The 23,760-nt window shown below is 40.0% G+C and overlaps 2 protein-coding genes across 4 annotated transcripts; one reads left to right on the top strand and one right to left on the bottom strand.

Moving 5' to 3' along the window:
• The first annotated feature begins 2,150 nt into the window (after positions 1 to 2,150).
• LOC311022938 (hydroxycarboxylic acid receptor 2-like) lies at positions 2,151 to 4,003 on the top strand. Its single transcript, XM_084024569.1, has one exon. The coding sequence runs from the start codon at positions 2,382 to 2,384 to the stop codon at positions 3,357 to 3,359; it is 978 nt and encodes a 325-aa protein (XP_083880695.1). The 5' UTR covers positions 2,151 to 2,381; the 3' UTR covers positions 3,360 to 4,003.
• Positions 4,004 to 4,633: 630 nt separating this feature from the next.
• On the bottom strand, positions 4,634 to 23,140 carry kntc1 (kinetochore associated 1). Of its 3 annotated transcripts, XM_084023877.1 has the most exons (62): positions 23,071 to 23,140; positions 22,659 to 22,814; positions 22,371 to 22,491; positions 21,986 to 22,101; positions 21,801 to 21,879; positions 21,585 to 21,662; positions 21,465 to 21,499; positions 21,276 to 21,386; positions 20,763 to 20,856; positions 20,600 to 20,652; positions 20,392 to 20,504; positions 20,228 to 20,282; positions 20,042 to 20,140; positions 19,883 to 19,926; positions 19,730 to 19,795; positions 19,563 to 19,638; positions 19,218 to 19,343; positions 18,930 to 19,096; positions 18,708 to 18,819; positions 18,465 to 18,608; positions 18,300 to 18,356; positions 18,094 to 18,165; positions 17,839 to 17,958; positions 17,496 to 17,639; positions 17,314 to 17,409; positions 16,510 to 16,613; positions 16,314 to 16,416; positions 16,099 to 16,233; positions 15,878 to 15,997; positions 15,563 to 15,635; positions 14,882 to 14,949; positions 14,488 to 14,789; positions 14,160 to 14,332; positions 13,413 to 13,513; positions 12,918 to 13,062; positions 12,765 to 12,821; positions 12,514 to 12,677; positions 12,255 to 12,359; positions 12,029 to 12,157; positions 11,697 to 11,813; positions 11,491 to 11,600; positions 11,152 to 11,368; positions 10,670 to 10,759; positions 10,412 to 10,577; positions 10,035 to 10,093; positions 9,705 to 9,921; positions 9,558 to 9,631; positions 9,238 to 9,448; positions 8,886 to 8,998; positions 8,709 to 8,764; positions 8,307 to 8,385; positions 8,096 to 8,220; positions 7,864 to 7,999; positions 7,680 to 7,775; positions 7,430 to 7,486; positions 6,944 to 6,998; positions 6,720 to 6,783; positions 6,229 to 6,358; positions 6,029 to 6,118; positions 5,495 to 5,649; positions 5,198 to 5,302; positions 4,634 to 5,020 (listed from the first exon to the last, which is right to left on the bottom strand). In XM_084023877.1, the coding sequence occupies exons 2-61, from the start codon at positions 22,794 to 22,796 to the stop codon at positions 5,230 to 5,232; spliced, it is 6,585 nt and encodes a 2,194-aa protein (XP_083880003.1). In that variant the 5' UTR covers positions 22,797 to 22,814; positions 23,071 to 23,140; the 3' UTR covers positions 4,634 to 5,020; positions 5,198 to 5,229. The 3 variants fall into 3 exon arrangements, with proteins under 3 accessions (XP_083880003.1, XP_083880004.1, XP_083880002.1); XM_084023878.1 differs by having other exon boundaries at positions 4,634 to 5,302; positions 19,730 to 19,792; XM_084023876.1 differs by having other exon boundaries at positions 4,634 to 5,302.
• Between the last annotated feature and the right edge of the window lie 620 nt (positions 23,141 to 23,760).

Genomic DNA, 23,760 nt, shown 5'->3' on the forward strand with positions numbered 1-23,760 from the left:
TCTCTCTGTCTCTCTCTGTCGCTGCAGTGACGTCACCTCAATGAAATCAAAACACACGAGGATTATTTCTTCTTCTCTTCTCTTTTTTCTTGCGTGATTCTCTTTTAATCCAGAGATTTAATCTGTTTTTACAATAAACAGTCGAGTGGTGATGACATAATACACCAGGAAATGATGCTCAGATGTAAATCTGAGGATGTGCCTACATTTGGGTAAACGGCTGTGTCACATTGAAATATGGGCCAGGCCATAATTATAGAGCATCATATGAATTCACCATCTATTACAAACAATCGTAGCTTCAAATGAATGTATTGGACCTGTATTAAGCAGCTGTGCCACTAAGATTTATGCTGAAAGAATGCAAACAATGCTGAAAAATCCTGTAATTTCATATTTCCTTGAGTACATACAAACCCCAATGTTCTACATATTTATGCTATACATTAATTTCAATGTATTAACATCTCTGGTGTTTAGATTAATACAGGACATCAACAAATGATAGATTTTCTTTAATGGATTTACCACGGAGTGTGCTGCCTCTTGCTTCCTTTACTCAAATTGCCTGGCGAACCACATGACCTGAGTTATGAGGAATAACCTGTTTTCTTTGTCTCAATTACTTCTTCCTTCATCATCATATCATTTCACAGCTTCAGGCAAAACTTCCAGAAAGACATCAATTCAAACCAACAAGATACAAAGTCAATGGTCATACATTAAAAAAGGTGAAAATATGCAGTTCAGTTCTTCAGACCCTCAGCGAGAGAAACAGTTTGACACTGGAAAAGAAACTACCAATTCAGTTGTTCCTTATGTACATCTTAGGCTGCATTTCAGACCTCTTCAAGGTTGTAGGACTGGAATTTCATGTCTGTTACGCTGGGTGGAGTAGTGACCATAATGTTTTGTTCCCAAGTATGCAGGTGAAGGAAACACAAGGGCTGATGGGACAACAGGAGAAGGGCACAAAGAGACATGTTGCCCTGCAGGCTAAACTGGCTCTTTCACATTTTTTTCCACACAGTACACAGTTTGTCAACCAGTCTCTGAACTGGCAAGGCCCACCTCACAACTGTTGATAATTGACTGGGAGGCCTGTCATGTGACATGATAGTGTCAGTTCCATACACACTTGTGTAGATCTATGGGTAGTAATCCAAAGGCAGAGATAGGAAGTTTCCCCCCCTTAGTCGAGTTAAACATACTTCACATTATGCAGCCTCCTTAAATTATGGCAAAAGCAGCATTTTCAAATGTTATCCACTAGATAGCAGTAGAGGTCTACAAACTGAGTGTGTGAGCTCCCTCATCACCCATTGCAGCCTATTGTTGCCTCATGTTTATTAAATCATTCTTCACACACCAGCGGCCCATTCAACATGACTAATTGACACTGTTAACTAGAACTAAAACATAATCAATTATAGAAAAACAGACAATATACTGCCATCTCATTCATATCATTCTTTCGCATTATTTCTGAAGCGTTTTCAAGGATCAGATTCAAATCTCATGTCACAACTGCTACTTTTCTTCCTTGTGGTTATTTCTTTCTTAGCAATGTTAATGGATTAATTCCCATGATTTACGTGTAGATTATACAAAACTGTATACTTCATAACCACAACCACAAACCATATGTCTTACACCATCCCTCTAAAATATATTTTTTATATTTATGTGAAGAAATCTCCTTCCGACAACTGGGTTTATCCTTGCAACAAACTTCATTTGGACACAGCTTTTCAGATAAATACCCCATATTTGATTAAATTTAGATGGCCCTTCAATGAAAGCAGAACTGCCAGGCTTCCTCTTAAGAAATCATAAACACTGTTTCATTTAGATGTTTCCCTTTAAAGATTGCAAACAGTCCTCAAGGGGTTATTTCTCTGATCTGCAGTCGGCAAGGCAACACATAACTCAAAACTTGTGTCAGTGTCCAACTATATATGGACTTAACTGTATCTTGTGTGGTTGATAATAATGATTACAACAACAATAAAGGTTAAATATTAGATTAGAGATCTTTATTGTCCACTGCTTGTGGAAATTCATCTTGGGCCCCACAAAAACATAAACACAGACAGGACTGCACAGCACATACAAGGTAAAAGTACATATTTAATCATGTTCTTACTTGCTGGCCCATGTTATAATTAGCCATGTCTTGGTAGCTTTTTCAGGGAAATAGATCATATATGGGGAAATTAAAATTAGCCTTTAATGAAAGCAGAAGTGCCGGGCTTCCTGTAAGTGCAAAAGAAAAAACCACAAACACCATTTCTTTAAGACATTTCCCTTTAAAGAATGCAGACAGTCCTCAAGAGATTATTTCTCTGATCTGCAGCCAGCAAGGCAACACCTAACTCAACATGCGGTGCCATTTCAATGGAACGTTGCTCATCAGTGTGCTCCCACCAGTGTTGGTGACACAGATTATTTTTGGAATCCTTGGAAACGGTTTGGCTCTCTGGATCTTCTGCTTCCACCTGAAGCCATGGAAGAGCAGCACAGTGTTACTCTTCAACCTGGCAATGGCGGATTTTTTGCTCAACGTGGCTTTGCCTTTTCGTGCCGTCTACTACAGCTTGAAAATCAAGTGGATATTTGGAGACTTTATGTGCAACCTCTGCCTCTTCATGTTGGCAATGAACCGCACTGGAAGTACCTTCTTCTTGATGGCTATCGCTCTGGACAGGTACATGCGTGTGGTGCATCCCCATCATCCTGTCAACTCTCTCAGTGTCTCCAAAGCCATGTGTGGAGCACTTGCAATATGGTTGCTTACCATCTCAATGGCAGGTCATATCTTCAACCTGGAACACTTCAACACAACCCGCTGTGAGAGCTTCGCCATCGATACTGGACACGGCCATCATCTGAACTGGCACACGTTGGAATTTCTCTTTGCCTTCTATTTGCCTCTGTTTGTGATTCTCTACTGCACGTTCCACATTATTAGCCACCTGAGAAGGAGACAGTTGTCCCAGCAGGCAAAGATTAAGAAGGCTCTGTGGTTCATCGCAGTAGTGGCGGTAATCTTCATCATTTGCTTCCTCCCGAGTAACATCACGCAGCTGCTGATTTGGATCAGGACCCGACAATTAATCGCCAGTACTCTCCCCGAATCGGAAGTCTGCCTTGCTATGGAAGACCTGACTGTCATGTTTTACATCACCATTACCCTGACCTATCTCAACAGCATGTTGGATCCCATCGTTTACTACTTCTCCAGCCCTGCCGTCAAGAACATCTGCAGAAAAGCACTTCATCTGCCCCAAGCACATACTATTGAAAGTACAGAGAGGAAAACTCGAGAAACGGGCTCCCAGTCGCTCAGTCAGCTGTGATTTTTAGATTCTCATATATTGTGGTTATGCAGCTTATTGACCACATTTTAAAAATGTATTGCTGTTGGAAAACATGGAATTGCAATGTTGTTAAGCTATTATTTTTGACTTCGCTATATATTGATGGCACTTTTCTAAATATTCTAATAATGTATGCACTTACATATATGCTACAGTTTTGTTGTGTTACTGTCCATTTCATTAACAGGACATGTTTTTTAATACTTACATTATATGAATAAAATTTCATCTATTAATTCTGTGAAAACTCTCATAATTCTGGAAACACACATCAACTACTATTATTATGTTAACATAGTACTGGGGCGGCGATAGCTCATCGGTAGAATTGGCGCCCCATGTACCGAGGCCGGGGTTCGAATACGCCCGGTGGCCCTTTCTGCATGTCGTCCCCCTCTCTCTCTCCCCCCCCCTTTCACCCGCTGTCCTTTCTTAATGAAAAAGGCCAAAACAAAACAAAACATAATTATATAGAACTTATTTGAAGCTGATGTACTTAAGATGATTCTTGCTGTTCTGGGTTTATATCCTCACGGTCAAATGCGCTTGGAAGTCGCTTTGGATAAAAGCATCAGCTAAATGTAATGTAATGTAATGTAAAAGTCACAATTGAGCATTATGAAGCAAATAAATTAAGTTTGCTTGTTATATGAAGCCTAATTAGTTATAACTCCAACTTCAGGACTTGCTGTTGTGTAAGGATGTGGTTTGCATAGACATAACACCTAAAACCACAAACACATCCTCTCCTACATTGAGATGGCTTCCATTTAAGTATACAGAAAGCCACTCAAGTGTAATTTCCTTTACCTTAAGTCAACTAAACTACCTTACATTCAGGAATAAATAAAATAAATAACAGATCAGTATAGAAACACTTGAATCGTGTCTTGAATGCACAGTCACAGTGAGTATTGCAACTAATCTAGAAACTTGTCATCAACAATATAAATAACCAAAGATTAAAAAAAGAATGTGACTCTTATAATAGATTTGGCAAACAGAACTCATTTGTTTGATATCCCACTCAGTCGACATTCTGCCATACATTTCTATACTTGCTCTTCGTTTATACACAAAGGGAAGTTGGGTATGACTCAGTATAACACAAGAAATATTGCAAAAATAACACAGAAGCTGGGGGAGGGATCTTTTTCACAAAGTTGAAAGTGACTTATTTTTACAATAACAAAACCTGAGTAATCTTAAAACCTAGTTAAAATGGAGGTTTAATATAAAAAAGGAGCAAAGAATACAAAATGTAGTACTTTAATTAAATTGTGTGAATGCACCAAAACAGAGAAACACTTTCTTAGCCTCTGAAATACAGTCAAATAGGCAACAGCAAGCTAGCTAATTTTACATAGTATACGTTAGACATTTAAGTTATTTCATCTCACAGAAATATATTCATTTCACTTTAGACTCATGGTAGTCATTTATTTTCAACTGCAAGATTGTCTGGTCTTTCTTGTTTTTTTCCAACAATCTGCTACACAATGAGTAATAAAAAGCACAATTGAAAGATATAAGTGCAAATATTGCATCTCAGCCCAAGAGAGACAGAAATAATACATAAATACAGCTGCAGAAATAGTGTCACTTCATCCTAAAACTCTATTTTGCACGCTGAGAAACTCCTGAAAAATAAAGTAATGTAGAATTACAGGTCTGTTGTGTTTATTATGTTGTGTCTATATTGGGTCAATAATCAAACTGATGAATGGTGAAATAATAACATGTAGGCAATCGGATGAATTCAACTACTTAAATGTAAATAACCGTTATACTGGGTCTAGAATATCGACTTCCGTTACCTCCAGGCAGCTCGGTGAAGTTGAGCAATTTGTCAGCCTTTCCCCCCGTTTTGAAGCTCCTTGTGTTTCATGTAATCATGAGTGAGTGAGTCAGCATCGTCCTGACTGAAGAGCAGATCGAAAGAATTGGGCGTTATATCCTCATGCACAAGATTATATTATCGTGCAATATCTCATTATGCAGGTGTTAACCTCAGTCACCTTTTCAAGTGATGAGTTATCTGAAAAGTCAAACACAGGATGTGTCCTCACCAAGATCAGAAATGTTAATGTTGCTTCCTTCACACAAAAACGTACCGGTTCTGGCTGATCAGGTACTCCACCGACTCTTTGACCTGGTTAGGTTGGCCATTCGACACAATGAGCTGCTTCAGATGCTTGAAGTGTTTGGTGTTCAGCAGTTTCTGGTGCTGTCCATTTTGGCTGACGAAAGTCAATACAGTCTCCCTGATCTGAAGAGTCATGGAGGACATCGTGCCATCATGTAATACAGTACAATTTAATACAATAATAATGAAAGCTAACGCAAATGTTTCAATGCACCAGACATCCCTTATTTGTCTACATTTATGTTATATTTTGAGACAACACATTTAACATTTTCACACCACAACACTCCTCTTAACTAGTTCGAGTAACAGCTTTACCGCTTTAACAATCTTTAAATGGAAGCACTGACAGAACTGTTTGCACTGAAATAAGTAATAAGTGTCCATTTGAGTGTAAGCAAAAAGAATTTCAATTATCAGTTTGAAAGCACTTGGAATGTCATTTCTCATGTAAGTGGTATAAAAAGTGGAACGTCACATCTAACCTAAACTGCCATCTAACCTGTGAGGGAACTCCAGCTAACTCCCCGGTGTTCATGAGCTCTTCCACCTGCTCGAGGACAGCGACTGGGTTACACACCGACAGGAAACCCTGGAAACACAAAAAAAAAAAACAGTGCGACAGTGTGATTGTAACAAGGGCTTAAAAAGATACAGATCTTCCAAATGTTCCTTCTCACATGTGGACGTGGAGGTATTCACCTGGATCTGCTGAGCTTTTTTATTGGCACAGGGGATAAGTAGGAGAGTTCCCAGGGCGAAGGCTGGCAGATTGAACTGTGCAAAGCGATTAGCAATTCCTATCAGGTCCAGATTCAACAGGAAAGGGCACCTTGGGAAGAAAGGTGAATGGCAGGATGGTTGGAATAAACATGAAGAGAGACACATTATTCATGTTGTCACTGCCTTTTTCCATGAACATTCAGTAAATCAAACCTGGGTGAATGAAACGGTGTCACAAAATGGCTAAACAGTCACACCCATGGCCTTTTTTGATTTTTTAAGTTTTCGGTTGTATACTTTGCCATGCAGTGTGTTTTTTTTTTTTTTTTTTAAGTAACCACAGCAGTTAAACATATCAATGCATGTATTGCATGTTTATGGTCTAGAACTAGCAGTTCTAAGTTCTACATAGTCCTTAGGTAGCATGCAGAGCAGTTGGCGGTAAATGGTTGAGCATAAATAAAGCGTACTTGAGGAGGAGAACAAAAGTCCTGTAGAGTGTTGCATGTTGATCAGGTCTCAGAGGAACAGAAGCTGTCACCGAGAAAACAGATCAGGATCATTCAAGAGGCATGCTGAACACTGAGTACATTGAGAAATTAACAGTTTTTCATTCACCATCAACTATTCCACCAAAACATTGTATAATTAAGGTCAGTCACTCATTTTCAATTCACTCATATAATCAGAGTACCTGAGACAAAAGGTGCCAGTATCGTACTCCTCCAGGTCCTGGCGAAACTGGAAATCTGTGGAGAAAATAAAGTCAATTAAATTTGCTTTGCAGCCTCTTTCTCCATAAAAATACTGTAGCAGGGGTAGCTGGAGTTGTTCTGATTTTTGGCTCCATATTTGCGCCAATGGGACTTCCAGTGGGCTAGCGGATAAGTCACATATAATTTCCCTGCAACACTCCTGTTCCAGTTGTAAAGCCTTTGTTGCATTTCATATCTCTACTGCCACTATTAAATAACTGTGACTGTCTGACTATCGGAGTCTTGGCTCCGGTGCAGGTTACAGTCTTTTTCTGATATTTGTTCACAATGAAGATATTTATCACATACACTTTGGGAGCATATCTTACTCTGCTTTAAATGCAACATGTCAGATGCAACAGAGGAGATGACAACATCATTTGCATTTCCATTTCATTGCATTTCCATAAAAACGAGAACATTACCTCCCAGAGAGCAGGCACAGCCACTACTGCCTCTAGCACCTTCTGGAGGTCGTTGATCTGAGGGAGGACAACACACACACATTATGGTTTTATTTCAAAACACATAAGCCAGCTGTCTTTATTAAATATCCCCCCCAATTTCACAAAGACAGATCAGGTATGTGTGAGATGCTGCTTTCAATAATGTGAATGTGACTTCTTGAAACAGATACTAATTGTGTGAATAGAAAGATATTCCCGGTCCCCTCACCAAGTTGAAGCCCAGCAGCTTCTGAAGCAGACTGTTCCACAGCTGAGGGTCGTACACCTGGTACTCCAAGCACAGGTCTGCCACCAACTGCACCGCCTGAAAGGACAATGGGTGCTTCAGTATTTCTGCGTGGAGTTTTTGTGTGACTAAAATTAAGTTACTAGCTGGAATAGTTAGAAAGTACCTGTGGCTCATGACTGTGGTTCTTCCACAGCCCTTTAACCAAGCCCTCTTTAGGACTACCGAGGAAAGACTGCACCGTGTAAGGGATGTTTAATGCCTCCAGTTGAGAGACAAAGATGTAGCACTTTAGGTAAGATCTGCGTGGGAATATAAAATACAGAAACATTAACCCATCATACACACCCCTTAATTTGTCATTCATTATTTCACCAGTACTATTGGAGTCCTATTACTGAATCTTGTTCCTGGGGATCATCAACTGAGCCTCAAGAGTGTCTGAATCAGCAAGGCGGACGACGCAAAGCAGCGCTCGAGTCCGATGACAGAAGGTCAGACGAGGCCCAGAAGTGCTGAGGGGCTAAAGGAGGATATATAAAATAAATAAATCAGTCACTTTCACTGGACACTTTGTTCACTTATGACTCGCTGCGATGTATTACTGACCCAGGTTTTGGCAGACAGGACAGGGCTTAGAAGATGGACAGCCTCATCCATGGGGTACGACTGCAGCATGTACACCACCCTGAGAGCATCAAATAAACATGAACCTTTTACCGATACAAGTCATTACCCGATCATTGTGGCTGTCAAATAAGGGAAAGAATGGATTCTAAATAAAGAGGCAGCTGTTTAATATTGTATGTGCTGTAGTGTACATAAAAATACCAATGATACAAACTGACTTCTTGTAGTTCAACAGAAAGTAATTGATCTCAGTGATCCCTCAAAGTGAAATAGGACACAGACCTTTAATTTTAATTTTTTTTTATTGAACGTTCATTAAAACGCATAATTAAAGGGTATTCAGAAGCAAAATGCTGCCAAAAAAAAAACCTTCATCTTTACCTCATTAAGTCTGGGTCCTCCTCGATGTTGCTGATACAGTCATGATTACTGATATCCTTTATCAATGAAAAAAATGTTGATCAAATTTCGATACAATGGACTCTCACTGATAAAACACACTGTAAGAACAGAAACTGTGATTAACCAATTAAAATGGTGTAAAGCTCAGAGACGGACCTTGGTGACGGCAGGGCCCGTTTTGCAGATCCATTTTTCCAACATCATGTTACGGATTTTCAGGAGATCCACACTGGTGATGGCGGCTATTTCCTTAACCACTGCATGTATATCTGCTCAGAGAGTTATTGATCCAATTAGAAAGAATTACACTGTTGGATAGTGTTGTGTTAAGAAGTAGAAAATCATTTAAAGCCGATAGTAAAACAATACAAGGCCACAAAAACAAGAGCAAAGCAAAAGGGACGGTATAACACACTTTAAATCCAGTAGCCATCTTCAGCACACAAACCGTTTCTTATGTGCTTTACTTCGGCTTCTACAGCACGCTGCGGTTTCAAAGCATGCTCACCTGGAAAAGTCTGACCTCCCAAGTCTCTGTATCGCTGCTCCACACTGCTGTGCTCATACAGGGCCACTATGAGCCTGGCTGGCATCCCAGTCAGTTTCACATGCTCGGGACTGTTCAGCTGGCTAGTTATCAAGGTATTCCCAGTGGCCGAACGCTGGAACTGCAGCTTCAGCTTGGACAGAAAGGTCTCCCCTCTGGCCCGCGCCGCCTCCTGCTCGGGATTAGAGGAGAGTAGATTAAAAACAACCAGTTTATAAAAAAAAATAACCAGATAAAGATGTGAGAGATCATTTCTGTAGGTGATAATCCTAACAACTGACCTCAAGGTTTGGATCTTTCAGCCAAGCGTCTCCAAGAGCCAAACAGAACCTAAGAGACTGTGTCTTCTCGTGGCCTGTGGAGAACAGGAAACAAATCAGTACATAGAGACAAAACACACGACCTATCTGCATATCTGCAGGTCCCACCTGGTGGCAGCTCCTGGGTGATCTTGTGGGCCGTGGCAGCCGCCCACTCCGGACTCTGGATGCAGTGGATGTATTTCATCATGGTCTTGGCCACTTCGACAGTGTCATTATTGTAGCAATGACCCTGACCCTTTTTCCTCCGCTCTAAGAGCAAAGGCATCATCTTCACCTCAAACACCTGGTTCACTGCTGCCATGTATAACTTGTCAAGGCTCATCTGGAAAGAGGCAGGAATGTTTTAACCCAATTAACAGTCAAACTTTATGGATACATCTATGTTTTCTCGTGATTATACATGGTAATCTACTTTTGTAGATTAGTGTGCTTTACCTTCATCAGTTTGCTGATCAGAAGAAGTGTAGGGAATGTCTCCTCATTGAGCTCAGGATCTAAACAGAAAAAACAACATTAGTTTCCTCAGTTAACATAAATACATTAAATCATACATGAGATCAATACATCAAAAATAATGTATAATAAATATACAGAATTGCCAATTGACACTACAGAAAGATGGCAAATACAGTTAAAAGTGCTTCATCCTCCACTAACAGTAAAATATCGGATATAACATCAGTAGCTCATAATTTCTTCCTTTTGGATTCCACCTGATACCAATAGGCAGATCTAATGCAATCAGAGTAATTTGAGTTTATCAGCAATAATACTGAAGCATGAAAATAAGACAGGTATAGCAAGTAACTCACCAATAATCTTCCAGTAATGTTTGGTCTGCATAAGCAGGTGGAAGGGCAGTCTGCTGTTGGACAGGGTGTTTGGCAGCTGCTCGTTTTCCAGAAGATACGTGTTCTCCACGTCTGAGGGAGGAGAGTTACGCTTGTAGGACTTCAGGTGCTGAAGGAGGCCCATTGCCTGTGGATTAAAATACACTGGTTGTGAGTCGGCACAATTTCGAAGACAAGGAACTATTCATTTTAAAAGTGTGTGTGTGTGTTGTTTTTTACCTGACTAACTGAGAAGTTTGTCACATTCTCATCTGCAGCCTCTATGATCTTCAGCACAACTTCGATTCTCTCGTAGTTGTAAGGGCTGAGCTGTTTGAGAAAGGGATTTTGAGTTAGGTGAAATTTAAATTTCATCTGGGATAGAAACGGCAAAAGAATCTGTCAGTTGGAATCTGTTTGCCATTGCCGAACCAAGTACCGTATGTCAGTGATTCAGTGCTAAATTCAAGTAATTGGACTGGCAACTAGAAAATAATAAGGCTGGTGTAATTTAATAGCAACCTTACGAAAGCATGTGGTTATAGCTTTTCATGTTTAACAATTACCATCAACTAAGGACTCTATTTACAAATAGCTGTATTGTAAAAGAAGTTATCTGAAATGTTGCTCATGGAAAAAAGGATAGACCACACCAAGCACTCCTGTTAATAACAAGCTGCTTTAAAGTTCTCCCTCTTCTAGTTTGTCCGTCATGCACAAACCTTGTATATGGCAGCTCTGAGGCTGTCGGTGAGCTCGCTGGTGTTGTGCAACATTGGAATAATCTGCAGTACTCGCTCCAGCGCGTCTTTGTGACACAGAGGTTGCGTCTCTTCCTGGCCGGTGCCTGCGTCACCTACACCATCCTCATCCTCTTGGAGCAGCAGTAAGGTGGTAATGTATTGGTTGATCACACCGTCACGGTCGAGACCGAAGGTGCTGCAGACAGAAGGAGAGGATGAGAACAGGGAGGAAACGGATACTCGCCTGCATACCTTCTGGGAGACCTTTGGACCTAAAAATGAAGTGCATTGAAATAGATTGAAGAGTGAGTAACTAACCCACAGAACTGGAGGATAATGTCTGGGGTGATCCTCCTGTTTTTCACCAGATCAGGGATCAGACTTATCTTCATCTCAGGCTGCTGACGGAAAACCGGCTGGATGGATATCTGTGGAAGAGCAGGGGCAAGCAGGGTCGACGTCAATTCACGTTAAATGTATAAGTATGATGTGAATATAAATATAAGTGGCTTTTATCCACACACCTCCAATTTGCCAAGCTTGATGCCCCATTCAGCATCAGTGATGACAGAGAGAAACTTCTCTTGTTCCTCTGCCTCGCCGTACAAGCAGCAGAGATTGGCCCCGATCCTGGCCACAGCCTGAAATAAGCAAAGAGAAGTGTTGCAGATTACATTTACTGAAAAAACATCAATGGAGATGTGGTGTGTGTACTTGTTACATCATCAAACCGCGTGATGTTTTGTCATGGCTCATCTCAAAAATGAACAGTCATTATGATTCCAAGCCTGGCTCGTTCTCTTTCATTTTAATTATTAAAAAAAAAAAAGTTCAGAACAGTGATCATATTGCCTACCAAGATTTTGTCATAGTTCTGCCAGGTGTTGTCAATAACCTTCCACAGTATTTTGAAAACTTCTGGTTTGGAGAGGAGTGTACAGAGTCCAATAGCCAGATCACAATCGACCACCCTCCAGTTGAAAACCTGCAGCCCATAGAAAATAGAGATACGGTTCAAATATACTAAAACAATCTGCTTCTACCCTCTCGTGATGTCATGACATCAGTCTCAGCAGACTCACCTTGTTCAAGAGGGCCACGGCAACAGCATTGAGAGAGGAAGTTGTTGTTTTTCGAAGATTACTCAAGCACAAATTGTACTTCTTAAGCTCTTGGGTATCATAAAGCTGAAAGAAGAGTTACAGTTGTGACACTTTCATTTCAACAACACTAAATATTTTTGATTCAGCCCCACTGGCATGTTACTTAGCTATAATAACAGTTAAAATGTTCCAGAAACACATGGCACTGATAGAACCACTGGATATGTGGCAGCCATACCTGAACACTGAGCTTTATGTCCATAACATTAGAGGTGACATGCTGCAGGCAGCTGCCGTACGAGTTGACCAGCACTCTGAGGGCCAGCTCCAGCTGACTGCACTCCTCTAGCATCTGCAACATGTTGGCCAGGGGACCCAGGAGGGGCCGCAGGTAGTTTGAACCTGTATGTGTGCACGGCAAGACGCAAGGAAAACGTTCAAAATTACAAATTCAAGAAGAAAGAATTCAATATAAACCTAAGTACATACCATCTTCAAATGAGCAGTGTACCAGACAGGAGCAGTCCAGTGGGTGCAGTTTGGTATCTGCAAGATTGGTAATCCATTAGAACAGCTGTAGACCACCTAAAGTGATTAAATCCTCAATAGACATTGAATAGATGATTCATTTCAGCATCTTACCCAGAGAAACAGGCAGCAGGCAGTTGGTAATTTCATACTGGACTGGAAGCACGGACACTGGGTCCAGAACAATGCAATCTTCACTAAACACATCCTGAAAACTCAACTGACCATGTTGATCTTTTTCTGTCTCCAAGGTTGAATCCTGTGACATCAAAACAATTGAAATACAATTTAAGGTATTTTATGCTTTTGGTTAATTTCACAACGTTGTATAGGCCCTAAATACAGGATAAGCGGTAGAAAATTGATGGATGGATGTATAGGGGAGACATTGATCAATTTTAATTCCTCTTCAAAACTTTCTTAGACAATATGTACTATTATTACTTAAATCCTCTATTGAAGTTTTCACCTGGTAGATTCTAATACTAATTTGTAAAATAGGATGACTGATTTAAATCTCTGCAGAAAATACGATGTCATAACATATCAAGCATAGACCAGAAAATGAAGTAAACGGTGTCATTCTTTAATCAAACATAAAATACCAACCTTGGCTATGAAGCCATAGTTGTCTGATAACTGACACTGATGATAGACATCCATAGCTATCCGTGTGCACTTGCAAAGCTCCAGACAGTCCAGAAGCAAATCTGCAACAGTTATTATAATATTAACTTTTTGTGCAAATGATTTGAAGCAAAGAGAGCAGCCTTGCGAGCTCAGAGGTCACACAGAGAGAAAAAGAAGTGTCTCGTGAACTGTTACGCCTTTCAAAGTATGTCATCCTTAAGGCAGTCGGCTTCTTCAGCAAGACCAGATAAACTGTTGCAAATACATTGGAAGTAAGTATGTTTTCTTCTCCCACAGATGATACACAAACGGTGTCTGTGGGATTTGTAAATTATACTTTTTATTGGGTTTCATGGAATACTTCAAACACAAAAGTGTTTATGAGGAAGTGTTTGAAATAGCAATGTTGTAATACAGCTTTTGCTGTTGTTAAACGAAGCCCCAATTTACTTTTTTTTTTTTTTACATTTTTTGATTCTTTGTTCTTCAGGGGGAGTAATAAATATACAAATGGTGATTTTGTGGATGACCTATTTCTTTAAGATGAGACTGAGGATACATTTCCAGTCCAATTTTAAAAAAATGTGTATTAATTCTTAACTGCAAGTTCGTGACAAATTAACAACAAAGTCTCTAATCAAGTAGTTAAATTAGAAATCCAGCACTAATTCAGATTACAGCTATTTTTACCAACATATAATGTTGATTTTTTTGTGTGTTCTTTACCTGAGTGGCACACAGTGATAGCCTGGCAGGCCACACCATGGGTGACTGCTGGCAAGTCCATGTCTTCAGGAAGCACCATGGGCACGTCTGCCTCCAGCATCTGGCATAACATCTTGGCAGCAGTGAACAAAACCTTTCCTGTGCTGGTGTTGTAGTGGTGTTCATACAGCTCACTGAAGACATGAAGAGGGTGGACAAAGTACACATAGGAGAATCTCCATCATGCCTCACTGGACAAGGCTGCTGAAAGTCTGAATTCAGAAACTTCTAAGACATTTCTCAAGTGTGGAAAAAAAAAGACCACAGGGCACAGCATCCACACACAAACCTGAGGATCTTGAGGGCCTTGTCCACCTTGCCCACTCCCAGAGCTCGCAGGGCCAAGTCAGACCAGAGCTCCTGTTCTGTGCGCTGCAGCTGCCTTCCCAGACGACGTAGGCCAGCTTCTGTGGAGATGGTCTTGGTCTTGCCATCGGGATCATTAGCCACAACTGGAGTTGTCGTAGCCTTCCCCTTTGATGAACGGCGGCCACGTGTGTTTTCATAGGCTGTGATGTGATGCTCCTGGATCTGTTTTCTGATGTTTGGATCTTCATAGTTGGAGGGGGTGAAGAAAACATCAAAGTCCTCCTGAAGTGACACAAAGAGGTTGCAGGTTAAAAAGAAATATAAGAGAACAGTTGAAATAATAACATTTAAAACATTTGTTAAGTGAAACTCACCTGTAGGTGGGCGATCGCCTTGAACATGATGAGGTTGTTTTCACACTCCATGCTTTTAAGAGCATCATCTGCAGAGGGCGTGACACCTTGTATGACTCGGTATTCAGGGGAATGTTTAAAGCATTTCTTTCCCTTTGTTTGTATCCACAATTTCTTCTTAATTTTGTTAGTACCCATTGATTTCTGGGATTCACCAATGCCTATTTTAACTCTTCCCTTAGGCAAAAAAAAAAAAAAAACTTTATAAGAAAGATAAGAAATAAACATCTCGTTTCCACAGTCAACACATTGTTTCTCCAACGCAAGGAAACATACATTTTAAATTTAACAAACATAAAAAAACTACGCATGAATAGCATATCATCAAATCTTTATACTTAAAGATAAGTATAGGCTTTAGAGTAATTATGATTGGATTATGTAATTCATGAGCTAAAGAAATAGTTTTGGTACACTGATCCATATTAAGGCTATAAAAGCCCTTGAATAATATTGCATGCCTTCAGCTTCTGAATGGCTTGCACACTGCTCTCATCCGATGCTTTTTGATTTTCTCTTGTTTTTCACCTGAAAAACTGTCTGATGAGGGCCTAAAGCATCCAACACATGGAGGTCAGAGCCTCGAGTCAGCTTAAGAGCTGGAATAGAGGCATAGACATACGGAGCAAAGTAAGTACTTACATTTTTGGATTATAGACAGGTATTTCAGAGCCTCCACTATCACCTGAGCTATGGTCATCTGGTGTTTCTTGTGCTATTAACAGAGAAAGAGACGGAGAACGTTGAGACATACAAAATGCCAGAATGTATATATTCTTGCCATAGTGCAGTTATACTTTGGACACCATCAGATCTCAGCAAAAACAAGCTCCAATTCTTAAAACCATCTTAAAATGTAACAACATATGGATGCCGTGATCTGGGAGCTGAGAATACAAACACATAACATGTAAATTACCTTTTATTTCAGACACAGAACATTTCCCCTCCCCATACCTCATCAGATATGTGGGCTTTGTCCTCCAGCTGCAGCCGAGCCCAGGATGTGAGACGCTCTATCACACACTCTGCCTCAGCAGAGGTCAGCCTCTTCAGGACAGTCATGCATTCCTCTGTCTGAAAGCAGCAGAAAAAAAAATCCTATCAATATGCCGTGGAAACAAAAAAAAGACACAAATGATTTTGGTGATTTCCTGTCTTCATGTGATTGAGCATACCTTGCCTCGGCCAATCAGCTGGATGAGATACAAGTAATTTATCTGCGTGGTTGGAAGTTTGTATGCTTCAGCTAATGTCAAGGAGTCTTCCAAGGACATTGGCAAGTCTTGCTTCAGGATGTATCTAATCAGTGTCTGGGGAAAATATACAGAAGTTCATAGGCAGGCATAACAGAAGTCAGATGTCACATATGTACTCATCATCACCAAATTACCATAATTTGAGTGCTGTTAGAGAGGTTGAAGTTGCGGATCCCGTAGCCCCTGAGAAGTTTCCTGATCTCCATCAAACGGTAACTCTCCTTTAAAAGTTCTTGTCTGGGGAATATATGAGTAAGCAGAAAATTATATAGAAACTGCTAATAACATATTTGCTCGTAAAAATTTAGGATGAGGACAATGTATACATACTTTGGTCCATCCATCTCTAGGTACTGCTGAACCAGTTTTTCTACCACATTACTCCAGGGCACGACAGCTTTCTGCATGATCTCCAACACAGCATCTACCATCAGCTGGCAGGGAATACAAAAATGTGAAATTTCACAAATCATAGAACAAACTTTACCGTTTTTAAAAATATATATATTTGATTGACTCTTTGTATTCTGCTGTTTTTTCACTGAAATTAAAAAAGGTGTAATACACAAAATTCCCAGCATTAATATAGCAGCAAGCTACTATTTGGTATGTAAAGATATAGTGGAGTAATGTCTACCTGAGCTGTGTGTTGTATTCCAAGCTTCTCCTTGCTTTGATGACAAAGCTGAATGGCAGAGCTTGCTCTTAGTATATAGCTCATGGCTTGCAATGTTTACACTGTAAGATGCAAGCTGCAGGCTCAACTAAACTCAACTCAAACTTTATTTATAAAGCATTTAAAACAACAAACGATCGACCAAAGTGCTGTACAGGACAATAAATTTAACAGTACACAGCCGACACTATGTTGAGAGCCGTTGAAGGCCCAAAAAAATTCTCCCAGTCTCGGATGGATGGATGGATGAGATAGATACTTAATTGATCCCGAGGGATACAAGTCGCAACTTAACAACACACAACATGACAGACTAACATATATCACAAAATTACAGACATATATAAAAGAAAATCTAAAAGCACAACTATTAAGTGCACATTAAGTGCAAATACCAGCAGCTTGTCAATGAGTGTGTGTAAACATGTCTGTGTGTATATGGTGTAACAGAAACTTACATCAACATTAGTCATGCACCGCAGCACAGCCACTGCTTTGGCTTCCCATTCTGTGAAAAGTGTTGTGGTCTGAGAACTGCAGCGCTCTAGCAGATCCTAGTGGAGATAAAAGGAGAAACATTTATAATCAGGCATTTATAAAATGAAATGTTCCCAGTGGGCTTCGAAGTGCGGGGTTTCACCTTGATGTACTGTAGAAGTAGCTCGTCAAAAGGAATATTGTGCTCTTCGGCATACGGCAGGACACTGCTCTCTACAGCGGTGGCAATCAGCTCTGGAGCGGGCACTTTGTCCAGCATGAAGAATGCAACACTTCGCTCACTTCCCTTTCAAATTCACAGGGAAGAGATTATAAAGATAGGAAAAATGTACTTAAAAGAATGATTATTTAAATTATTTTGATAATTAATTCAATTTAAAGTGTTTTTTTCTGTTTTGCAGGTTGATAAAACATTTGTTTCCTGCTTGAGATAACGGGTTTGAAACTCAAATGTAATTAGAATATATCCTAAATAACAGACAAACCTTCTCAAAGACTGACAGTGAAAGTCTGCAGTTGTATTTCCGGTAGAGGGCCAGGAGCTGACGGAGGTTGGACACCAGGGACTTGAGGTTCTCCACCGCCTCTGCACCATAATTATCATCCTTAAACAAGATAAGAAATACATCATGGACCACATAAGGTCACAATAATTCATTTATAATTGCCACCTGCAGGTAAATCATGATTGTGAAGGCACAAACATTCGGAGAGAAAAGGGAACAATGTCGCCAACTTACAGATTTCATCCATGTCCATAGAGAAGGCAGTCCAACCACAGCCAGGTCCAATCCGTTCTGGGGCCAAGCACCCTGGAGCAACATATTACATTTATAATCACTGGTTCAAATATTGTGATTGATACATAATACCATAATATATTATGATGAATTTAGCATGGTTTTACTTTACTTTAGTGGTCAAGGTCTTTTTTTTATTTCTTTACCTTTTCTGTTAACTCCAGATTCCTTGCCCTCTGCTCCAGCCATCTTGCCAGGATTTTCTATGGTCACACCGAAAATAGAAAAAAACAACAACAACATCATTAGTGAAAACATGGCACCATGTGTTGAAGATGACAGTATTTAATGCTTGAGAGAACAAGTCCCACCTGTCCTGTTGGAAGCACTCTCCTCACAAAAGGGACAAAAACTGTCCTAAACCAAGGGCAGAGGTCTTGGGATGGCAGGTCCTCTGGAATAGCTCTGAGCATGGCTTCAAGCTTGCTCTCATCAAAGTCTGCTGCAATCTGTCCCTGTCGCAAAACCCATCAGTAAACATCAACATTACTGACCCTGACACCATGATATTTCTCACAGTGTTGTTCCAACAAGGGCATGAAGCTGTTCTTTACCTCATATCTGAGCCAAAGGAGTTGTGCACCCCGCATGTCTCCCTCTCTTAGGTGGGTCAGAATGTCTCCTAAATGGTCCGTGCAGTTCAGAAACTCGATCCAGGCGATGCCACTGCCAATGACAGAATATCATACTAAAGTAACACATAAGTGGACATGAACAAACCACATTAAGGAACATTTACTGTACAACACAGGAGACCGCTAAGACTCTGAATTTACTTGAAGTTTTCTGGGCCGTGCAGGCTGCAGAATGTTGCCAGCCTGGCCAAGGCCTCTTGGATCTGTAAGGAGGTGTATTGTGTGGCAGCATATTTTAGTATCTTCTCCGCCGTCTCAAAGGTCGGCCACGGAGCCTTGAGGCAGTATTCAACCACATACTGCTCATCCTAGGATACACAAAAAAATAACCTGTATTAGTGAGGGGTTAATACTGGATAAACATTTTAATTTGCTATGACAAACTAAGTTAGCAATATTTTTTTGAATTTCAATTAAGATTATACTGACTGTGATCTTCATCAGGTTGGTCTTGGCCTCCTCCACAAGTTCAGACCACACATCCTGTCCATAGCCACCAACCGATGCAGAGGCCAGCTGCTCCAGCACAAAGTCCAGCTTCACCTTGTAAACGAGCTGAACAAAAATAGTATTGTCAGTTGTGTATAGCCCCAATTAAGGTAGTAAATTTCAACCAGCTGCACTGCCATTCTAAAGTAACAATTAAAAAAAACTCTAACATCATAATTATCTGGTAAAATAGCCATCAAATTTATTCCAATGTCCATTGAGGCCAGAGGAGAAAAAGAAAAAATCTGAACCACAAAAATGTCACATGAATTTTAAAAATCTTACCTCTAAATCCAGATCAAATGTGATGGCAAACTTTTCAGCTTCCTCAAACATGTGTTTGTGAAGAAGTCTGCTAAGCCTGAGAATAGAGAAACACTCATTATATCGACATGACAAAGACTACATGAACTGACATTAATGTGGGAATGTATCCAATTAAAATGAGGTACCTATTCTCAGGCAAAGCCTCTGTGAGGCATCTGACAACAGCAGCAGATATGGGGCCCCCTCGACTACTTGATGAAGAACAGGAAAGAAAGACATCTTAATATTTTAAATAACCATGGCTGATAATTATAATATTCATATAGATCACATCCTACCCGTCTGTGTTCTCACAAATCCCCTCAATTAAATAAATTGTATCCTGAAATAAGAAGAAAAAACAATTGACTTAAATGTGTAGACATAGTCATAACATAACATCTAGAAATATCCATATATCTATCCTTATAAGTTATAACGATAAGTTGATTGTTTACCATGTTTATTTTTGTCTGGACAAGACAGGAGACGGAGGAGACGTTCAGAGAGTAGCAAACAGTCATGGAGGGCAGAAATCGGATTTGCAGTGAGTTGATCTGAAATTAAAAACCAGCACATTGAGTTCAGAACAGAATTTGAGATAATTTGTTACCGTTTCTTCAATAGAGGAGTCGTTTTGCTACCTGGCATCCGTCTTGTTTTGTCAGCGTAATCATCTTCATGCTGCCCTTGTCTTGGCTGTAATACACACAGACTCATTAACATTTTCAACATTATTTAATCGATACACATTCCTTAGTATATTTTTTTTTAAAGCTACAGTATGTGATTATACATGGATACATACACCACCATGGAGGCAGGGCCACATTCTGTGGTGAGTTCAAAGTCAAGAATGGCAAGATCCTGCCAACAGTGAATCATGACCAGGAAATGTAGGTCCCAAAGACTCAGCGTATCCTGAAGCCAAGGAAAACACACAAAGCTTCAATACTTTTGATCGGACCTCATGCAATGGTATATCCAACAGCTACAGGTGATGCCACTGAACTCACCTCAGTATCAAGAATATACAAGTGATTTTCGACCACTACCATTTTCCTCACACCTTTGAAGTAAACATACAGGGAGAATATATGTTACAACCCTCACACAATCTATTCTTAGGCAAATTAGCAAATGTGCATTTATGTAATGAACATTAGGGCAAGACTTTACCTGGAATTAAGCTGTTGTTGATGGAGTGAGCAAGGCACATCTTGGCCTGATGAGGGTCCATAGTCCAGTGAGTCACAATGTTTTCTTTATCCCCCTGTGAGGATGATATGTTGTGACAAATTACATAAAAAATACATATTTTCCTGCTTTATATAAGGAGTAAACACCATTCATAGAAAGGTTTTATTTAGGCAAATATTTTAAGCTTGATGTAAAGTTTGTCTTAATATCATGATTAACATTAAAAAAAAAAAAAACCTAAAGAAAGTCCAGTTGCCTATGATAAGGTTACCATGAACTGGATGACTGAGAATCTTCACAGACATCATTGTAAACACTGATTTCAATATCATCATAATCATCAACATAATCGGTTGCTTACATGCAGGAAGATCAGACATAGTATAAAAAGGTATCGCAAGCAATAAATATTTGAAGTACCATCTTCAATTTTGCTATCATTCACATGTATAACCATCATGTAGGTGGTAAATCAATTAATAAAACACTGACCCCGATTATTAAGTGGATATCAGGACCCAGATTGAACATCACCCCTGTACTGCATCCCTCGTCATGGTAATCGCTAGTGGACGAGAAGTCTATCTTGATGATCGACTGGAGCTGAGAGAAAAGTGGGATTACAGTTCTGCTGTAGAAGGAAGTTTGTGATTGCATGGGAAGAAGATTGCCTTAACTTACTTCTTTCAAAGCTCCCAGATTCATTTCTTCAATTGCTGTGTTGACAAGAGAATAATTCATATTTAATTTGGTCGCTGCAATGTCTGCAAAAAAACTCTACTGCACATGATGTTTTCATACCTGTCTCGATCTTTGCTAAAGCAAGGTTTGTAATGTGGAAAAATCCGTCCTCAATGAGAAGGAAGACATGGTACATCCCTATAAAAAAAAAAGTGGCAACACACCATTCAGAAAAGATTCACATTAAAAAAATGTGTAAGAGTTAGAAAATTCCTTCAAGTCAACATTGAATCTTCATTTTTCATGACATTTCTCATATTCAAGTTGAAATTTTACCTGTGGATGCCTTGTCCTCATCTATGATGAGATAACGGTATGTTTTCTTATCATCACTCGACGGTTTCTCTACCAAAGCCTACAAACCCAGAGAATGACATTATGTTAATGTACACAAGTGAACACACATTATGCGATTCAAACTTATTTAAGAAAAACGTTTATAAATATAACAACATCCATACCCTGGTGAGAAGGATTCTCTTGTGTGGAACATAGATCAAATGAAGGTTTCCATTTCTTTCACAGACAACCAAAAACTGTCCTTCCAGGCATAGATCAATGGCATCGACATCAGTTTCTGGAGAGAAAAAAATAAAAATAGTTACCCAGAAAGGTCAAACTGCATTGACAGGAAAGGCATGATGAAATCTGGCATGTGACTGAACTGTTACAGTACCTTCAAAGTGATTTAGTTTGGACTATCCATGCAGCATCAACAGAAAAAGCACTGCCCATAGGTCATCTTAACAAAATGTTGGGCCTGCTGATTTGTGTGCCGCCACATACGTCATTCAAACTGACATCTCAAAGACAGTAAAGAGGGTGAAGATGAGAGGAGGAACATACCAAAATTAAGAAGCAGCAGGATGGTCTGATAGCTCTGGTCGAACAGGATAACTGTCTTGTCAGCAACAACAATGCTCCAGTTGACACCACTGGAGGAGGAGAGACGTGGCTCTGTCTGCACCTGCAAAAAACAGCATTTCCATCCATTCAGTGCTGTTACTAGTAAAGTGATGGAATGTACTTTATGGAGCCACTACTTATTGTTGTAGTACTTTATATGGAGAAAAAAAGATAACAAGAGCATATTCGAGTTCGTGCAAAGTATATGTAAATATTGACGTGCATTACCTCATTAGCATTGGAGATTTTGACCAGTGTATCCACCTGATACAAGCCGCTACCATTCTCCTCCCTTGACACACTGCCGAAACGGACAGTGTTTGTATCCTCGTTGGTCAGAAGTTCAACGTCGCTCCACATCGCCATGTCGTGGAGCTAGTTTTCCTAGAGGAAATGTGATCTTTAGACTATGATCTCAAATTGATTCATTACTAGCCGTTTACTTGAAATGCGATTAATTAGACGCGCTAGCCAACATTATCCATGTCGTCTAAGTTGACAGTTCTGTTGCACGTTGACTTCACCTTAATTGTATTAAAACGCTAAAGCTAGTAGTTCAGTTGAGCGTTATAGTTCAACAACATTTAAGATGACCTGCTGATATTTGTGAGCGATGGCGAATTGAAAGACAGTAACTCACCATTCCACTGAAATAATTAGACAGCTACGAAACACAGAATCGACAAAACAGTGTTAGCTAGCGTTAGAATTTGGCGGGTTGCTTAAATAGGCCGTGCAAGTTTCCCCTGAGTTGTGTCTAACAGATACGACTTCAATCTCGGTCAACGTGTAAATCATGCCTCCCGCCTTTGAATTGGCAACAGTGAAACCCAACCACATACCAGATTTAAATATTATTCAATAGTAATGCAAACATTACCATTTAATTGATGAAGCTTGTGTGGACTGTGCACAGTCTGACTGAAGTGCTGCCTGACAGGCTAAATGTAGGGAGAAAACCATGTACAAACTCAGATGGGCGGGGCATTACTACAGGCGCCTTGTGGCGTTGCCAGGTTGGCTACGTTGCCTGATCTAACGTTACTGCTAACCTCACAGCAGTGGTATAAAGATTAGATCATGTATCGGTGATTTATTTGTATTTTGAGTTTTAAAAGAAAAAACTAGAAGCGCAATTCCTCTTATTCCACTTCATCAACCGTCAAAAGTCTACAGGCATAGTGGTAAAATCAAATATCTCGTATTTCTAGTAATTGCCGTGTAATTACATATCATGGAATTTACCTCGTCAAAATTGAAATACTTATTATATTTTCACATATTTGCTGCCCCGTCCCCTGCTTGGTGTTCGCTCCGCTCGACCTGGGTT

The sequence above is a fragment of the Eutrigla gurnardus genome, assembly GCF_963514095.1.
Source record: "Eutrigla gurnardus genome assembly, chromosome: 13".
In the NCBI taxonomy this organism is placed as follows: Eukaryota; Metazoa; Chordata; class Actinopteri; order Perciformes; family Triglidae; genus Eutrigla; species Eutrigla gurnardus.